The 15,612-nt window shown below is 39.9% G+C and overlaps 1 protein-coding gene across 1 annotated transcript in view; it reads right to left on the bottom strand.

The window, feature by feature from the left end:
* Positions 1-15,268, bottom strand: part of NEBL (nebulette) — a 111,003-nt gene extending 95,735 nt beyond the window's left edge. The window contains 4 exon segments of the mRNA XM_058681753.1: positions 6,317-6,427; positions 8,065-8,169; positions 14,886-14,957; positions 15,049-15,268. Coding sequence (XP_058537736.1) covers positions 6,317-6,427; positions 8,065-8,169; positions 14,886-14,957; positions 15,049-15,126 — 366 coding nt within the window. The 5' untranslated portion in view covers positions 15,127-15,268.
* Between the last annotated feature and the right edge of the window lie 344 nt (positions 15,269-15,612).

Here is a 15,612-nt window from a genome sequence, read left to right as displayed (position 1 = left end):
AACCTTCCAAATCTATGAGCCTTTGGGGGTCATAAATGTCCAAGGTTTAAATCTTGGGAAAGCAACTGACACGGTGGGGGGAAATGATCAGACATTTATAGGAGAATTTTTTCATCTTTTAATTAGTTGTTATGACTTTCCGTAGGCACAGTTATATTATAACATAAACCTCATGAAACGCCCTAACCTTTGGGAGAAAATATAACATGCGGGCAGATTTCTGAGATAATGTCCTCTGGGAGAGAAACGAGCATCATGCCAACACTATCCATTGCTATCACTCCAATCTGTTCCCTCCTGGGATGGAGAGAAGGCGTGAGAAAGATTGCTTCAAAAATGGAAGTAACCAAACTCAACAACAGAGTTAGAAAAAAGAAGATCCAGAAGGCAACAAACAAACCCCTTCCCCCTAGTCTATTCTATAATCCTATGTCTCTCCCTAGCAATTTTCAATTACTCTCATTTTTTGTAGAATTACTGATTTTCGGTCTTCCCTCACTAGAACATAACTGCTTAGCTCACTGAATGCTCAGAACCCAAAATAGTGCTGGCATAAAGTAAGGAAGAATGACTATTTGCTCAATGAATGAACGAACGAAAATAAAACAGGAATGAATGAATGATTTTAAAATTAGTTTTAAATATATATTAAAAGTTCTATAATAAGAAAATATTTATAGAGTTAGAATAACTTGAAACAAGAGAATAAAGACAATTTAAAGAGAAAAACTAGAAGAGTATTCATCAAGAACAAAACAAGATCTAATTTTTAATGAAAAGGAATACAGCTAAACTTGAGGAAAACTTTTTACTAATACAAGCTCCTTGACAGCGATGTCTATATCTTCTTAGATATCTTTTAATATCCTGTGTCTATCATAGTGAATGATGGAGTATAGAAATCAATAAATGCTTGGCGAATGCATGAATAAATGAGTTTATTAAATATTCTCAACTTTTAAAAAAAAAATGGGGTGCCTGGTTGACTCAGTCAGTTATGTGTCCAAATCTTGATTTCGGCTCAGGTCATGATCTCACAGTTCGTGGGATCAAGCCCGGCGTTGGGCTCTATGCTGACAGTATGCAGCCTTCCTGAGATTCTCTCTCTCTCTCTCTTTCTCTCTCTCTCCACCCCTCTCCCACTTGCTCCCGAGCTCTCTCTCTCTCTCTCAAAGTAAATAAACTTTAAATACAAAATAAATAAATAAAAATTGAGGCACCTGGGTGGTTCAGTCGATTGAGCATCCAACTTCCACTCAGGTCATGATCTCACGTCTCATGGGTTTGAGCCCCGCATCGGGCTCTGTGTTGACAGCTCAGAGCCTGGAGCCTGCTTGGGATTCTGTGTCTCCCTCTCTCTGCCCCTTCCCTACTCATGTGTGCGTGTGCTCTCTCTCTCTCTCTCTCTCAAAAATTAATAAACGTTAAAAAAATTTAATAAAGATAAATATTCTCATGAACTCAAACTCCTCATGGGTCTTAATAAACACTATTAACCACTTGTTTATCTTAGATATAATATACTTGTCTGGAGAATTAAAGTGATAATTGTAAAACTAATTTTTAAAAATAAAATCATTGAAATTTACCATAAAAAGAGAAAGCCACCTGTTGCAACCATTAATATTTAAATCCCCTCTCTGGCTCCCTTACCAAGTTCTTCTTGAAAACTTCTACATGAAAGAGAACTCACCCTGGGGCATCACAATCTCTAAATCGTGAAAGCTGGGATACCAATTTCCTCCTTTAATGAAACCCCCATCTGTCTTCCCCTGGAAGCCATGCAGGAGTCTAGCTCAGGACAGAACTTCAAATGTAGGTGCACAGCTATCAATGACTTCCATTCCTCCAGACCATCTGCACAGAGTAAGGCCCTGAGGCCCTATACCCCTAAATGCCCTCGTCTGCACAATTTACAATTAGGCCATCTCTTTCTTAACATGCTCAGAATGTTCCAGATATGGTCTGACCTCTCCTAATTAGAACTGTCCAAGCCAGGTTATGACCTCTTCCGTGCTATACGCTATTACTCATGTACCCATAGATGACAATGTTTTCCTTTCGACGGCGATGTTGAGATTTCTGTCAACTAATGCCCTTAAGTCTTGTTCGGTTCTGCCCCGCTCTGTTCTCACATCCAATCTTGCATGTCTAGTTGATTATCAGGACTTACACACAGCACCCCATGTTATTCCAGGGATGATTCATCTTGTTAGTATCTGTCCATTGACTTAATCCATCAGGATATCTAATTCTCATGAACATTATCTTTACATTTCACCAATTAGTTATGTTAAACAGGAAACCCATTAAGAACCACCATTTAAGTCGACAAAGACCATTATGTCAGTTTCATTACATTCTATATTATAACTTTGGGGGAAAGGAGGAAGAGTTTAATGGGTGGCCAGGTCTATTAAGCCAAGAAGAAACTTTTATCAGATTTGTTTCTTCTTCTTAAATAAAAGGAGACAGCATGTACTATTTCCTTTTTTCTGGGTGCCTGGTTTAATTTGTATTACTTGTGACTTTATAAACATAACCAATGCAGCTGATCATTTAGTGGGTTATCATAGAAATGGCGAGTCATCAAGCACAATTTTAAAAAGAACCCTTTCTTTAAAAGGCTGTGTAATTTTCTCCCTGCAGCATTAAAAGTCATTTCATTTATAGCTGCCACTAAGCACCAGTTTAGAATTAAGATTACATCAAATTGGAGGCAGCCGAACTTTAATTTATCATATTAATTTTCATACTTAGAGTAGCTAATGGAAAATTATGTCAAGCCAATCAATTTTCCGATAAATTTGATTTCATAGGATTTGTCATTATGGTGTGGCATCTCCCTAAATTAACACTGTTTTCTTCATACCTTGAGAATTAAAGTCACTTTGGTACTGGACACCTAACTAATGGAGGACAACTTGCAATAGTCTTTTTTTTTTAATGTTTATTTATTTATTGAGAGAGAGAGAGAGAGAGAGAGAGAGAGAGAGAGAGAGCCAGGGAGGGGGCAGAGAGACAGGGGGAGAGAGAGAGATTTCCAAGCAGGCTCTGCTCTGTTAGCCAAGAGCCCGATGCAGGGCTTGATCCCACAAACCGTGAGATCGTGACCTGAGCCAAAACCAAGAGTTGGGTGCTTAGCTGACTGAGCCACCCAGGTGCCCCACCTTGCAATAGTCTTATACACGTATATATAAATATGTTTATAAAAGTAGTGTATACGTTTATTCTATACATTTGATAAGATAGTATATATTTATGTCACATATATGCATGAGATCTGTATACATTTCTAACTTCCAGTAGATTTTAGAACTACTGTCTGGGTAAATGGCACTTCTAACCCCATAGCATAGACACCTCAGAGGCTCCTGAGGCGGGACCCTGTAGCCACTACAGATAAAATGTAGGCTGTCAAACATCTCCTGAGTTCAGACACCTGAGTAGCCTGTATTACTTCTGTGATAAGAGATTATTGAGCCCCTGCGTGAAAAAGCCCTGGTGAGAAGGATCTCACCATTCCATGGCATGGTCCATGCATTTCCAGAAACTTTCTTTGTGGTCTTCATTCATAAAATTTGTAAGGGGTGGGTGGGGAGGATATCTAATAAAATGGCATCCAAAACCCTCTACATCTTTCTCTCTTTTTTTAAAAGATATTTCTTCCTCTTAGTCGTTTTCTATAAGGAGCATTAATCTAGCTAATCTCACCTTATTCCAGTTTGAATGAAAGCATCCGACAATGTCTGCAAATTGATTTTAAGATAATATTTTGATCCAGTGTCCTAAGTTTAAGGAGACTTTTCATTAGAACCCAGAACACCATGAACTTCCAGAATCTGTCTAATACTCTAATTTAGCCTACCACAAATCTGATACTATCTGGACACAGTAAAGGCTTAGTTGTTTAATTTTTTCAGACACTGTCAAATAGTTTTACTTTCTTGCCAGTCTTATTACCCGGTAAGCTCTGAGAACTTTAATGTTAACAACAATAAAACTGATTTACACAAATCTCAAGAAATGTGATTACATCACACTGAAAGGTTATTACATTACATTATTCCATTGAAATAGATGCTTTATCCAGAATGCAGGTTTTTTCTTCCTCACAAGTTCAGTGATTAATTATAATAGTGGGCAGTGCTGGGGGCACATACATGTCTTTCCCAGGGTGCACACTCTCTATAACATGTGCTATGCATATAACACATGTTAACGATGTAAGTGACAACTTATTCTGGGGGGAAAAAAAGATTCTACAATATACACTATGGATTATCTTTCACGTTAAGCTCTATGTTGCATGTGTTTATGTACTATAGCTCTGTTTCTGCCATAACAAGGTGAGAAAAGTTGTACATTTTCATAGCAGTGAGGATGTAAATATCTGACAATGTTACCTTCCCAAGTATAAAACTAAGAATAGAATATTCCTGGGGCGCTCAGTCGGTTAAGCATCCGACTTCGGCTCAGGTCATGATCTCGTGGTTCGTGTGCCCGAGCCCCGCGTTGGGCTCTGTGCTGACAGCTCAGAGCCTGGAGCCTGCTTCAGATTCTGTGTCTTCCTCTCTCTGCCCCTCCCCACTTGCACCCTGCCTTTCTCTCTCAAAAATAAACATAATTTTTTTAGAAAAAGAATATTCTTCCTCTCTTGTATAACTGTTGTTTGTCCCATATCAAGTGTTGTACTGATTTGCTTTACAGAGTAGTCTGTATTATCAGTAAGTGGGTAGGTGATCAGATGTTGGCAAGGAAAAAAAGGGGGCACATTAGTCATGGTCAGCCATGCCAAACCCTGATATCATATATTTTTAGCCTCGTGTTGTGCAGCTGAGGTTCGCTAACTGCTAAGCTGAGTACACAGCAGACATTTAAATTTGTAATAATCAGGTACTTAGAAATGTTCTGCAAAAGATAACGATGTTCAGCCGTTTTCAAGAGCACTTTATTTTCAGACTATTTTTAAATTATCCTCTACTTTAAAAAGATTCCGAAGGAAGAAGTAAACTTTTTGAATACGAAAAACAGTGGTAAAAAGAGGTGATAACAGTGTGTGGTTAACAACCCAGACCCTGGATCCACATTCATGTGCTGGCTTTGCCATTTATTGGCTGTGTGAGCTCAGGTAAGTTCCTTAGCTCCTCTGTTTCAGGTTCCACATCTCCGAAGTGAGACTATCTCACAGAGTATAGTTATGGGGATTATGTGATGCAAATATCTGCAGAGAACGGCCCCGGACACACAGGAAGCACATCTATGTGTTCACTATTATTTTTAACCTAAAATGTAGCATAAAGTTTACGTATGAACTATGTAAAAGGAAACATTTCCTTACCAAAGGAATCAACAAGTTCAACAAAATCCATTTTACAAGTATTTACTGAATATCCCCCTGTCTGCCAAGGAATATTCTAAGGTCGGGGGTAGAACAGAGAACAAGACATGTGAGGTCCCCGCTCTCATGTCACTTAGGGAACCAGTAACAGATTAATGAAGTTAAAACATTAAAAAAACAAACAAACAAACCGTGCTATGAAGAAAACGAAACGGTAAGTGGGTGAGAGAGAGGTGGAATACTCTATTTTGAAGTTCTATTTTAAGAAATACAACAAATGAAATGCATTACGTATTCCTTATGTCTCGATGTACAAAAGGGGGGAATTACTCTTCTGGATTCAAAAGGGGCTTATAGGATGACAGTCCTTAATTTCCCCTGCACCGTGCAACCACTGAAATGGCCACTTCCAGCTGAGGTACTCTACATGGAAACCATAATCCACGGACAAGGAAATTTAGGAACCACTTGCCTAACTGAGGAAGCACAGGCCTGTGGATTCTGAATTTAACCATTAACCCTTTAATATTTGCTGTAAGATGTCAACCTAAGTAAGCTGTCCTAATTAGATTACACTTTTCTCTATTAAGAGTTGTGACTGGGATTAGGAGAAACAGCATCGGGTGATGACAGATTTGCCTGTCCTTTTCATGTTCTGTAACTCCACCAGTGACTGGTGACAGCACATCAATGAGCAGCTTCTAATTTTCATTCAGTATGTGAGACCCAAGATAAACAACCTTTTTGCTAAATATATTTAAGTATACATTTTAAATATTTTAAATATTAATATATTTTAAGATACTAATTATATTAAGTTAAACTCATATATGTCTATGATTAATATATATAATTATATATAATAAATAATATATAATTATAAACATAATAAATATAATATATAATATATACAATTTTATATATATATATATATATATATATATATAAAATTATAACAATTTAGGAAAACCACACCTCACTCTGAAGCTGGGTAACTTCTCTTGCAAAGACACTATCAATTGTGGCTGGCATCTGCCTATACAGAGAATTGGAAAGATTCTTCTTAATGGCGCCTTTGTATTTTGCCTACAGAGGGGGAAAAAGGGAAAAAAAATAAGTATTACTTTTTTTTTCACTGTGAATATTGAAAGAGAATAAAAGGCAACTTTCTTCAGGAACAGAATTAATTTAAAAACCCGAAGACCATTTGAACCTTAGATACTAGGCTGAAGAACATATTCCGAAGAGAGATAAATCCAATGTATCGCGGACAAAGCTTTAAATGAGACGCTCAAGGAAATAATGACTATTTTTCTATTTAAACCCGTGCACATTTCTAAAAGTAAATCTGTTTGTATATATTGAGAGTTTCAAATGTTTGATCAGCAAAGAAAAACATGAGAAAAATGAGACAAGTGAGCTATTCCAGAAAACACAAGTTGTTAGAGTGTACTGTCTAGAACCCAAATGCACAGTGTTCCTTTATTCAAATGTTTTTAACCTCCTTCTACCACGACTGCAGGAGGGATTGGGGTGGGGGGGCGGTGAGGGTGCTGTTTCTGTGCCTTCCCACCTCCAATCTGCACACGACTAATGAATGTGATCCCAAACATTCATTACTCATAAAAAGAAAGACTCATTTCATTCACCGTCTCCCTCAGGAAGATTAGGTTCAAAGTAACACAACAGATTGTCCACTTCCTTTTTTTTTTCCTTTTTTCCTTGCTCTGCAGTTAACTCCTTCAGGAAAAAGAATCCATCAGGAATTAAAGACATCAAGAGAGTCTCTGCACCAGAGAAATAACAGCTAACGCCAACAAACCAAACCACGTTTCTCCACACTCTATAGCTCCCACTCGGGGCTAGATTTGAGCGTGGGTTTATCAAGCGTAGACAAGGTGTAAACCTCGTGTTCTCACGACTCTTTGGAGTTGGGTGTTTAATAAAAGAAAATTTGCCAGTTCCCAAAATGTTTTCACGTGAGGGAAAATAATCCCAAGAACATCATGTTGATCTTTTTCCAACATAGTTGACGAAACACTAGAGGTCAGTCAATTACAATACGATTTCACTCATCCTCGTTTCACATTTATCTTTTCTAAGTGATCTAGTCACAGACTACAGAAATGCCTTCTCACAGATATCATTGTTAATAGTGTGCTTTATAATGCAGAATAAACTGTAGCTTGAAATGCTCTCAGAAAGAGACTATATGATTTTTCAGCTGGAAAATGAATGGAGTGCATTTCTCACTCTGTGATTTCGTAAGTGTCTCTGTTGAACTGATCCTACTCAAAAATGGTTGAAATTGATTTAAAATTACTTACCAAGGACACTACATTGTATAGAATCAGCTGGTAAATTTTACTGATTTTCAAAATGATATTCAACAATTTATATCTAATACACCTCTCCGGAAATAAAATAATGGAACTTCTAAAACAATTTTTCCAGGACTTTCTACCTATTGAATAAAATCTTTCTTTTCAAGAGTAATCCTACATACATATGAAAGAGCTGGACTCAAAATAGAGACATATATAATAAAATATGTCAACCTTAGAGTTAATTGACATTGTGTGTAGAATGACATGATTATATAGATATTGCCAACATTCAGTGGTGCTCTCAAAACTATTATTCTCTAATTTTAACGCATAGACTTTTATCTACACAAACAGAAAATGAAAATGCAAGCCATTCTGAAAGTTTGGGTGCCTTACCTCAGAAATAAAAGCACCAATATTTTTTACATGGTTTAGCATGGGCGTGTCAGGCACAAATGTACACTTGTCCTTAAACTTTTTATATTCTTCTTTATAATGAATCTAAAAGAGAGAATAACTGACATAAGACAAGAAAGAGGAAAAACCATTTGAATGGTCCTTTTTTGAACAGGAGAATGAGAATTACTTGAGAAAGCCCGTTTTCTGAAGGAAATACTCAAATGAGGAATAATGCTCGACACCAGCCAAATCACATACACAAGTATCTAACACAGACCTGCAAGGGTGATGAGACACAGGACGGAAAGACTGTTGCTTAAGTAAGTAAGCATCCCGTTATCATCAAGGGTCACGTTGGTGGACTCCCGTTGACCGTGGGTCCTGTCTGCCGGGCTTGCTCAGCCTATTACCACACACTCCTCTTTCATTCGACAGGTGTCCTAGTTTATCGTTACTTTCAAGCCCCTGACGACACAGTTAAGCCTACAATCAAACAGAAACTTAGCTGCCTACCTCTAGGCTTAGAACAAGTAGCCATCGGGAGGGATGTAACCAATTAACAAGGAGCGGCAGAAACCAAAGAAGTGGAGGTTCCCGTTAGCATCATTCCGTGCTGGATTAGAGGAAGGGGCTCAAACTGTGGCCACGATGAGCTTCCTTTACTGATTAATTCTGCTCAAATCAAACTTACCGAATTTATGAGCACCCACAGGCCTCCCCAGCTGCCTCCCCTCCCCCGACAGGAGCAGCCGGTGCCCTGAAAGCTTGCCACCTGGTGGAGGAGACCACTCCAGAATGCCACGGGCAGGCAGGTGCCTGAGACAAAGGCCAGAGAGGCTGAGCTGAGCACGCGCATCTGTTCTCTCACCCCCCCCACCTCCCGCAGTAAAATGAGTCAGTCCTTTCCCCTTAAGGAGGGGCCAGAATTGTCACTCTGCGGGTAGACCCTGCATGAACACATGAGCTGAAAAGAAGTCAGGATCTGTGGACAAGGCCCTGTCCGCCCTGCCACACCAGTTGCCACCCGATCTGAAAACTGGCGAGGCAAAATTTATGACTAGTTGAGAGGATGAAGGTAATTTGCTACAGGTTGCATCACCCTATAATAAAGTCATGTTTGGCTACCCAACACTGTAAACGCTTTGGCTGAAAAACATGTCCCAGTTCGGATCACACATTACATGGTCTCCCTAATTAGAAGCTAAAAGTGAAGTTCAGTTGAATACCTACCTGGTTCCTCAAGGACACGACTAACACTGCTCTTGCACATTAGCATTACCTAGAGATATTACCACGTGTCAACCTGATGTGAGGGACGTAATTTGACCTGGGGTACGACCAGATATGAACATACTAAGTAAAGTTATTTCAAAATACCGTGTCTCACGGCTGCGACCCAGGTATCAGACGCCTACCGCATTAAACATTTGCTTTGTTCCTGAAATCAACATTGGAACATATTTATCTTATCTGAGCACTAAATTACCTTTTTTCTTCTAAGAGATTAGCCATAATTTTAGGTCTCTGCAAATCACCCTCCTCAGCCACCAGTAATTAAACCGTTAATGGCAGTATGATAAATAGTAGGCTATTTTGATCATAAGGAGAAAAAAAAAAAAAAGTAGCCCCGTTATATAATTAAGTGTGAGAGAAAAGAACCTATCATTAGGCTTAAGTTTGGCTCATTATTTTTATCTTTTGCCACCACATTCTTCACTGCAGTGGTATGCACTATGGCTACGGGCCTCCCGATAAGCTCTGACCTGAGCAGAATGTTCAGGACAAGCACACAGGATAAGGGTGAAGTGCTTCCTTCCTTCGCTGTGCAGGCAAATGGTTCAGTCTTAAGTGGGATCCCCGTTCCTTTCTTTGGTCTTTATTGAAAAGATACACACACACACACACACACACACACACACATGGACACGTATGATTTGCTTATGGACACTCATATTGTACTTGTAGTGAATTTTACAACATGAGTGACAAGAAGCAAATGACTTAAAGTTTTATCTAAAGAATGTCACGTATTGTTAGCCTTCCTATACCGGGATCGTAGAAAAAGCTAGAAGAAAGGGAACTACACCTATAAGGGACACAAAATCCTAGGGGAAATAAAACACTGAGTCGACAGCTACTTCCTAATATGGCCATGGCCCCATTTATTGGCTAGATTGCCTATGCGACCCCTTTCTTTCCCAATAACAGAACTCAAATGTATTTATGAGAGTAGCCAGGCCCCTGTCTGAGTGTCAGAGGACGAATTGCTCTAAACCAGCCATGTTTTGCTCCCTCCCCTTGGCAAGTGAGCGGCCTCCCCTGCTGCCCAGCTCTGGCCAGGGGACATTTGTAGAAGTCTTCCCAGCAGTGTCCTTGGTGTCTCTGGAATAAAGGGGAGAGACCTCCTGGCACAATCCCTTGACATTTTGCTCGTCTACCTTCTTCCTTCCCCCGTCACAGGGATGCAACAGCAGTGGTGTCATCAGAAGGTCATCAAACTAATGATGACAAAGCAGAGGGAAAGGAACCTGAGAGACTGACAACATCCACTGTACCAAGACTGGACCCTTACCTCCAGGTGTCATTATGTGAAAATAAAAAACCGCACCTATTTGTTAAGCCTCTGTGCTAGGGTTTGCCTATTACTCGTGGCCATCTTGCACTCATAACCGAGATCCTGTGCAAGTTACTTTCCGGTTTTTTAAATTCATTTTAGAAAGAGAGAGTGAGCAGTGGGCAAAAGCAGAGGGAGAGAGAGAGAGAATGCTAAGCAGGTTCCATGTTCAGTGATGAGCCTGATGCAGGGCTCAATCCCACAGCCCTGGGACCATGACCTGAGCCACAGTCAAGAGTCGGATGCTCAACCGACTGAAGCACTCAGGCGCCCCCATCCAAGTTCCTTTCTAATTGAGGGGGGGAAAGGTGGGAAAAGTTGATGACTTAATAATCAATAAGATACCCCAAGTATTTAGCTTCTGCTCTGACCATGCCCAGGAATCCTGCCATGTCTCAACTACAGTTAGAGTTAAATCTGTTCATTTAGCCCAGTCTCTTGGCATGAGGTTAGCTAATGGCTGAACGTGGATGACAAATGTAGAAATGTCTGAGGATATTTCCTTGTTAAGGCGCTCAACCAAAAGTACAGACAAAGTCTTTTCTCAAATGGAACCATATTGGCTAAATGCAGCAAACCCTGGAAGAAAGAACTGTGGCCCCATCACTGTGAGGTGGGGGGGTGGGGGACACTCATAAGCAAATCTGCTGTCCCAGACTCTCTTCACACAGTCGGGGCTCCCTCTGGAGGGGTAGCCACGGAATCTAATGTTTTCAGCGCTGGAAGGATTTACCCACAACAAACAATGCCCAGTTGCCTGGAAAATGTTCTTTCTGCTGCCATGCAAGTGAACACCCTCGGAAGGTTTGAACCAAAACACTGAGTCACAGGCTTTGTGCAGTTGTGGCTGCGCTCGCTCAGCAGAAACTCTTGCTGCCTAATTTGCAAGAAACGTACCAAAACATCCCCTTTAACCTAGTATTTTTTTATGACCACCTCACAAAAGGCCACTAGATCAATGATTCTGATGGCTCAATAGCCAGGTTTGACAGGTTTGACGTAGTCAAAGAATTCATTGGATAGTTGACTAACAGGCCTAGAGAGAGAGAATGAGAGAGGGAATATCTGGAGAAATAAAAAGCATTCCATAGTTAACAGAAAAATAAAAGAGGTGGCCTCAGAGGACCAGGTGTCTTTAAGATTGGGAAGTGAGTTCCATAGAGGGAAACTGTACAATATGAGCAGGGCAAGTGAAAGGCAGAAACTAGGTGGAACCAAAAACCAAACTGAAAAACGGCCTCACATTTTATTCACACAGTGAATGAAGTGGCTGTTTCATAATATACCTTACTTTTTAACCAAACTTCTAAAAACTAGAACTTTTACTTGGTCCAGAAAGTGTACATTAAAATTTGTCTTTAAAAATGATTGTCCGAACTCCTCTTTTCATTTTTGTTTTAGAAGCAAAAGAAGTAGGAGCACCCGGGTGGCTCAGTCAGTTAAGCGTCAGACTTCGGCTCAGGTCGTGATCTCGCAGTTCGTGAGTTGGAGCCCCGCACCGGGCTCTGTGCTGACAGCTTGGAGCCTAGAGCCTACTTTGGATTCTGTGTCTCCCTCTCTCTCTGCCCCTCTCCACCTCTCAAAAGTAAAAATAAATAGAAAAAAAAAAAAAAAAGAAGTAACTGTCCAAATGATTCCTTGGTAAATATATAAATTCCAAAAATTAAGCCAGTACCTTAAGACACACAGAATTCTATTTTGAAACAAAATATGAACATGTACACAGATATAAATTAGGCCACAGTCTATGATCTAAATATGTAAGTAATAAAGATATTCTGCTATGCCGCACAGATCTATAATATACAAAACTTACTGCCACGTGTTTGATTTCTCCTGCATGGAAGTGAAATAACATGGCTTTGGCTTTTGCAAAATGATAAAAGCCATGCCCCTCACCATCAGGTCGGTTTAAAAGTCACTGAAAAATGGGGCACCTGGGTGGCTCAGTCAGTGAGGCGTCTGACTCTTGGTTTCGGCTCAGGTCATGATCTTGTGGTTTCGTGAGTTCGAGCCTTATGTGGGGCTCTGTGCTGACAGTGAGGAGGCTGCTTGGGATGCCCCTCCCCGACTCGCACTGTCTCTGTCTTTCTCAAATAAATGAACTTTAAAAAAATAAATAGGGATAAATAAAATAAAATTAAATTAAATTAAATTAAATCATAAATAAATAAATAAATAAATAAATAAATAAATAAATAGGGGCGCCTGGGTGGCTTAGTTGGTTAAGCGTCCAACTTCAGTCAGGTCATGATCTCACAGTCTGTGAGTTCGAGCCCCACTTCGGGCTCTGTGCTGACAGCTCAGAGCCAGGAGCCCGCTTCGGATTCCGTGTCTCCCTCTCTCCCTGCTCCTGCCCCACTCATGCTCTGCTTCTCTCTCCTTCAAAAATAAATAACATTAAAAAAAAATTTTTTTAACAGAAATAAATAAATAAATAGTCACTGAGAAATTATCTCATCCAAAATAACTCCAATAAAATCACCTGCTAACTGAAGTTGCCACTTCCGTGCCAACGGTTTATATAATTTAGCTCATCCACAATTCTGTTTTAATAAAAAACATAACAATGCTGGAAGATGTACTGTTTCCAGAGTTCTGGAACTTAGGGTTTTCAATGGTAGCATTACTATCAGCAATAATAGAGTAATAAATAAGAGTAAAACTAAGATAAACTTTGCATGGAAATCCACAGTGAGAGAAAGCATAGCAGAGTAGCTAAGGCCCAAAGGGCTTTGTGTTTACTCCTTGTCCCCGCTGCTTAACTGTGTGACCCAGCAAGACATGAACCTCTCTGAGCCTTCGTTTCTTCACCTCGAAAGTGAGAAAAACGATGGAATCTACGTCAGACGCTGCTGTGCCTGTCACTCAGTAAATCTTAACTAGGCTGATGGATTCGTTGTTGTCATCATTTTATCATTCTTACGGTTTTACGAGGAACTTTCACACGCGGTAGCTTAGGACTATTAAGTAATAGCACAAAGAAATACTCCATTTAAAATCCAATTACATTACACGTCAAATATATGGAAGTCGTATGATTCCCACCATCCTCTGGCTCTTTCTGACCAACCACAGGGAGTCAGAGTTATATCTAAAATGGGACAGAATGGATACAGACATAAATTTACAGACTCAGGAGTTAATAACAGCTAACATCTCTTGAGTGCATACAATGTTCCAGACAGTTCACATTTCAGACGCGTTACCATGACCTAATCTTACCGTAATAGATGGTGTCCTTGAGGAACTGAGCCCAGTCAGCCCAGACCCTGCCGGCATACTACCCCACTTCCCTGGATTGACCGCCTTTGAAAACAAACATTTGCAAATATTCTGATCACTTTGCTCATTCACTACCACGGAAATGGCGAGTATTGGGCTCGCTTCTCTACAGCCCCAGGCACCTGTTCACCTCTGTACTGGCAAATAGTTGACAATCGTTTTAATGAGGATCTAAATGCTCTTCCCTGGTGAGCAACCCTTTTTCCTTGGGCTTCTAGAATTCTAGCTTCCATATTTACTGGTTTACCAATACATAATTACGTATGTGTTAAATAATTCTACAATCCTAAGATTCCCTGGAGATATAATAGAAGCTGATCTCAGTTAATGAAAAGAATCACAAGAAAAATGCTTCTTTTTTTACTCATACCATCAACATCTAGTTCAGAGTTCTTAACATGCCGCTCGGTGATCCATAAATCCAAAATTGTAAACGCACACTATGTATATACAAGTATATATATGGTTTGTTTTCCTGGTTTGGAAATAGTTTAGAAAACTATTGCATTTCTCAAAGTCCTCAAAAAATCCCCCAAATGTTTTCTAAACCTCCATTCATTTAGACAGAGATCCTCCCGAAACAAATTACACCACCGTACAAACTAAGAAGGCTTTGGGGTTCGCACAAGGAAAGTGCTCTGAAATTCAATGCTTTATGATTTCATGCCAGAGTGACAACGAAATTCATAAGGGACAGCATTCTGGATTAGGAACACGGACACCTGCTCCCTACAGAAATTCTCTGAATAGGTGACCTTGAAGGAATCAGTGAAAACTTCTGGACTTAGTTTCTATGATCTGAAAAACAATTGTGTTTTAACAGAGGATTTCAATGTTCGTCCCCAACTCGATGATTCTGTGACATAATAGTGCCATACACACAGTGCAAAGGAAGACAAAAATTACTTAAGCCACTTACGTCACTAATGAGTTTGGTGCATTTTCTGGCCAATTCCATGCTGAGGTCTTCAATCACAGGCTTAAAGAATACCTGTCCAGAAAAACAAGGAAAGGAGACATTTTTCCTAACCATCAACTTTGAGAAACAAATACCCTTCCTCGGCAGATACCTTCCTACTCACCGTGTCTTCATTTTCTTCTTCCCCTGTTTTTTCCTCTTCAGCTTCATCGTTTACATCCTCAAATACAGGGACCCCCATTTTTACTTTTTACATCTAGAGGTGCTTTGTTTTGTTTTGTTTTTCTAATTCACTAGGACAGCCCCTTTTTCTGTACTTCAGCACCCTTGAGACCTTGGAGTCTCTGGTGTTCGGGCAGAAATGTCCTTGCCCAGGCCTTGTCCCAATTTAGCTTACACTTCACTCTCCTTATCACAACCGCATGTGAGTGGATAGAACAGGATTGCGGAGGCCGGCCAGGGCCAGCCTCTCAAGTGGAAATACCACTTTAACAGGCAAAATTCGGCTTCGTAACCTTTTAAAGTCAACATTCTTTAAACTTGGAAAGGAATCCGAAAGAGACCATTTATTTCTATTTCGCCAATTTAATGCATTCATACAATAGTTTGAAAGAGACTTAACGATCTTTTTCTGGGAACACGACTCAGCTATAACACTCCAGATAGCACAGTCAAAAGCCTGTTATCTCGAAGATTTCTCGACTCCATCTAAATAAAGCTTTCACTG

This window comes from Neofelis nebulosa, chromosome 8, assembly GCF_028018385.1.
Source record: "Neofelis nebulosa isolate mNeoNeb1 chromosome 8, mNeoNeb1.pri, whole genome shotgun sequence".
In the NCBI taxonomy this organism is placed as follows: domain Eukaryota; kingdom Metazoa; phylum Chordata; class Mammalia; order Carnivora; family Felidae; genus Neofelis; species Neofelis nebulosa.
The sequence above is the reverse complement of the archived record's forward strand: the minus strand, read 5'-3'. Positions and strand labels throughout refer to the sequence as shown.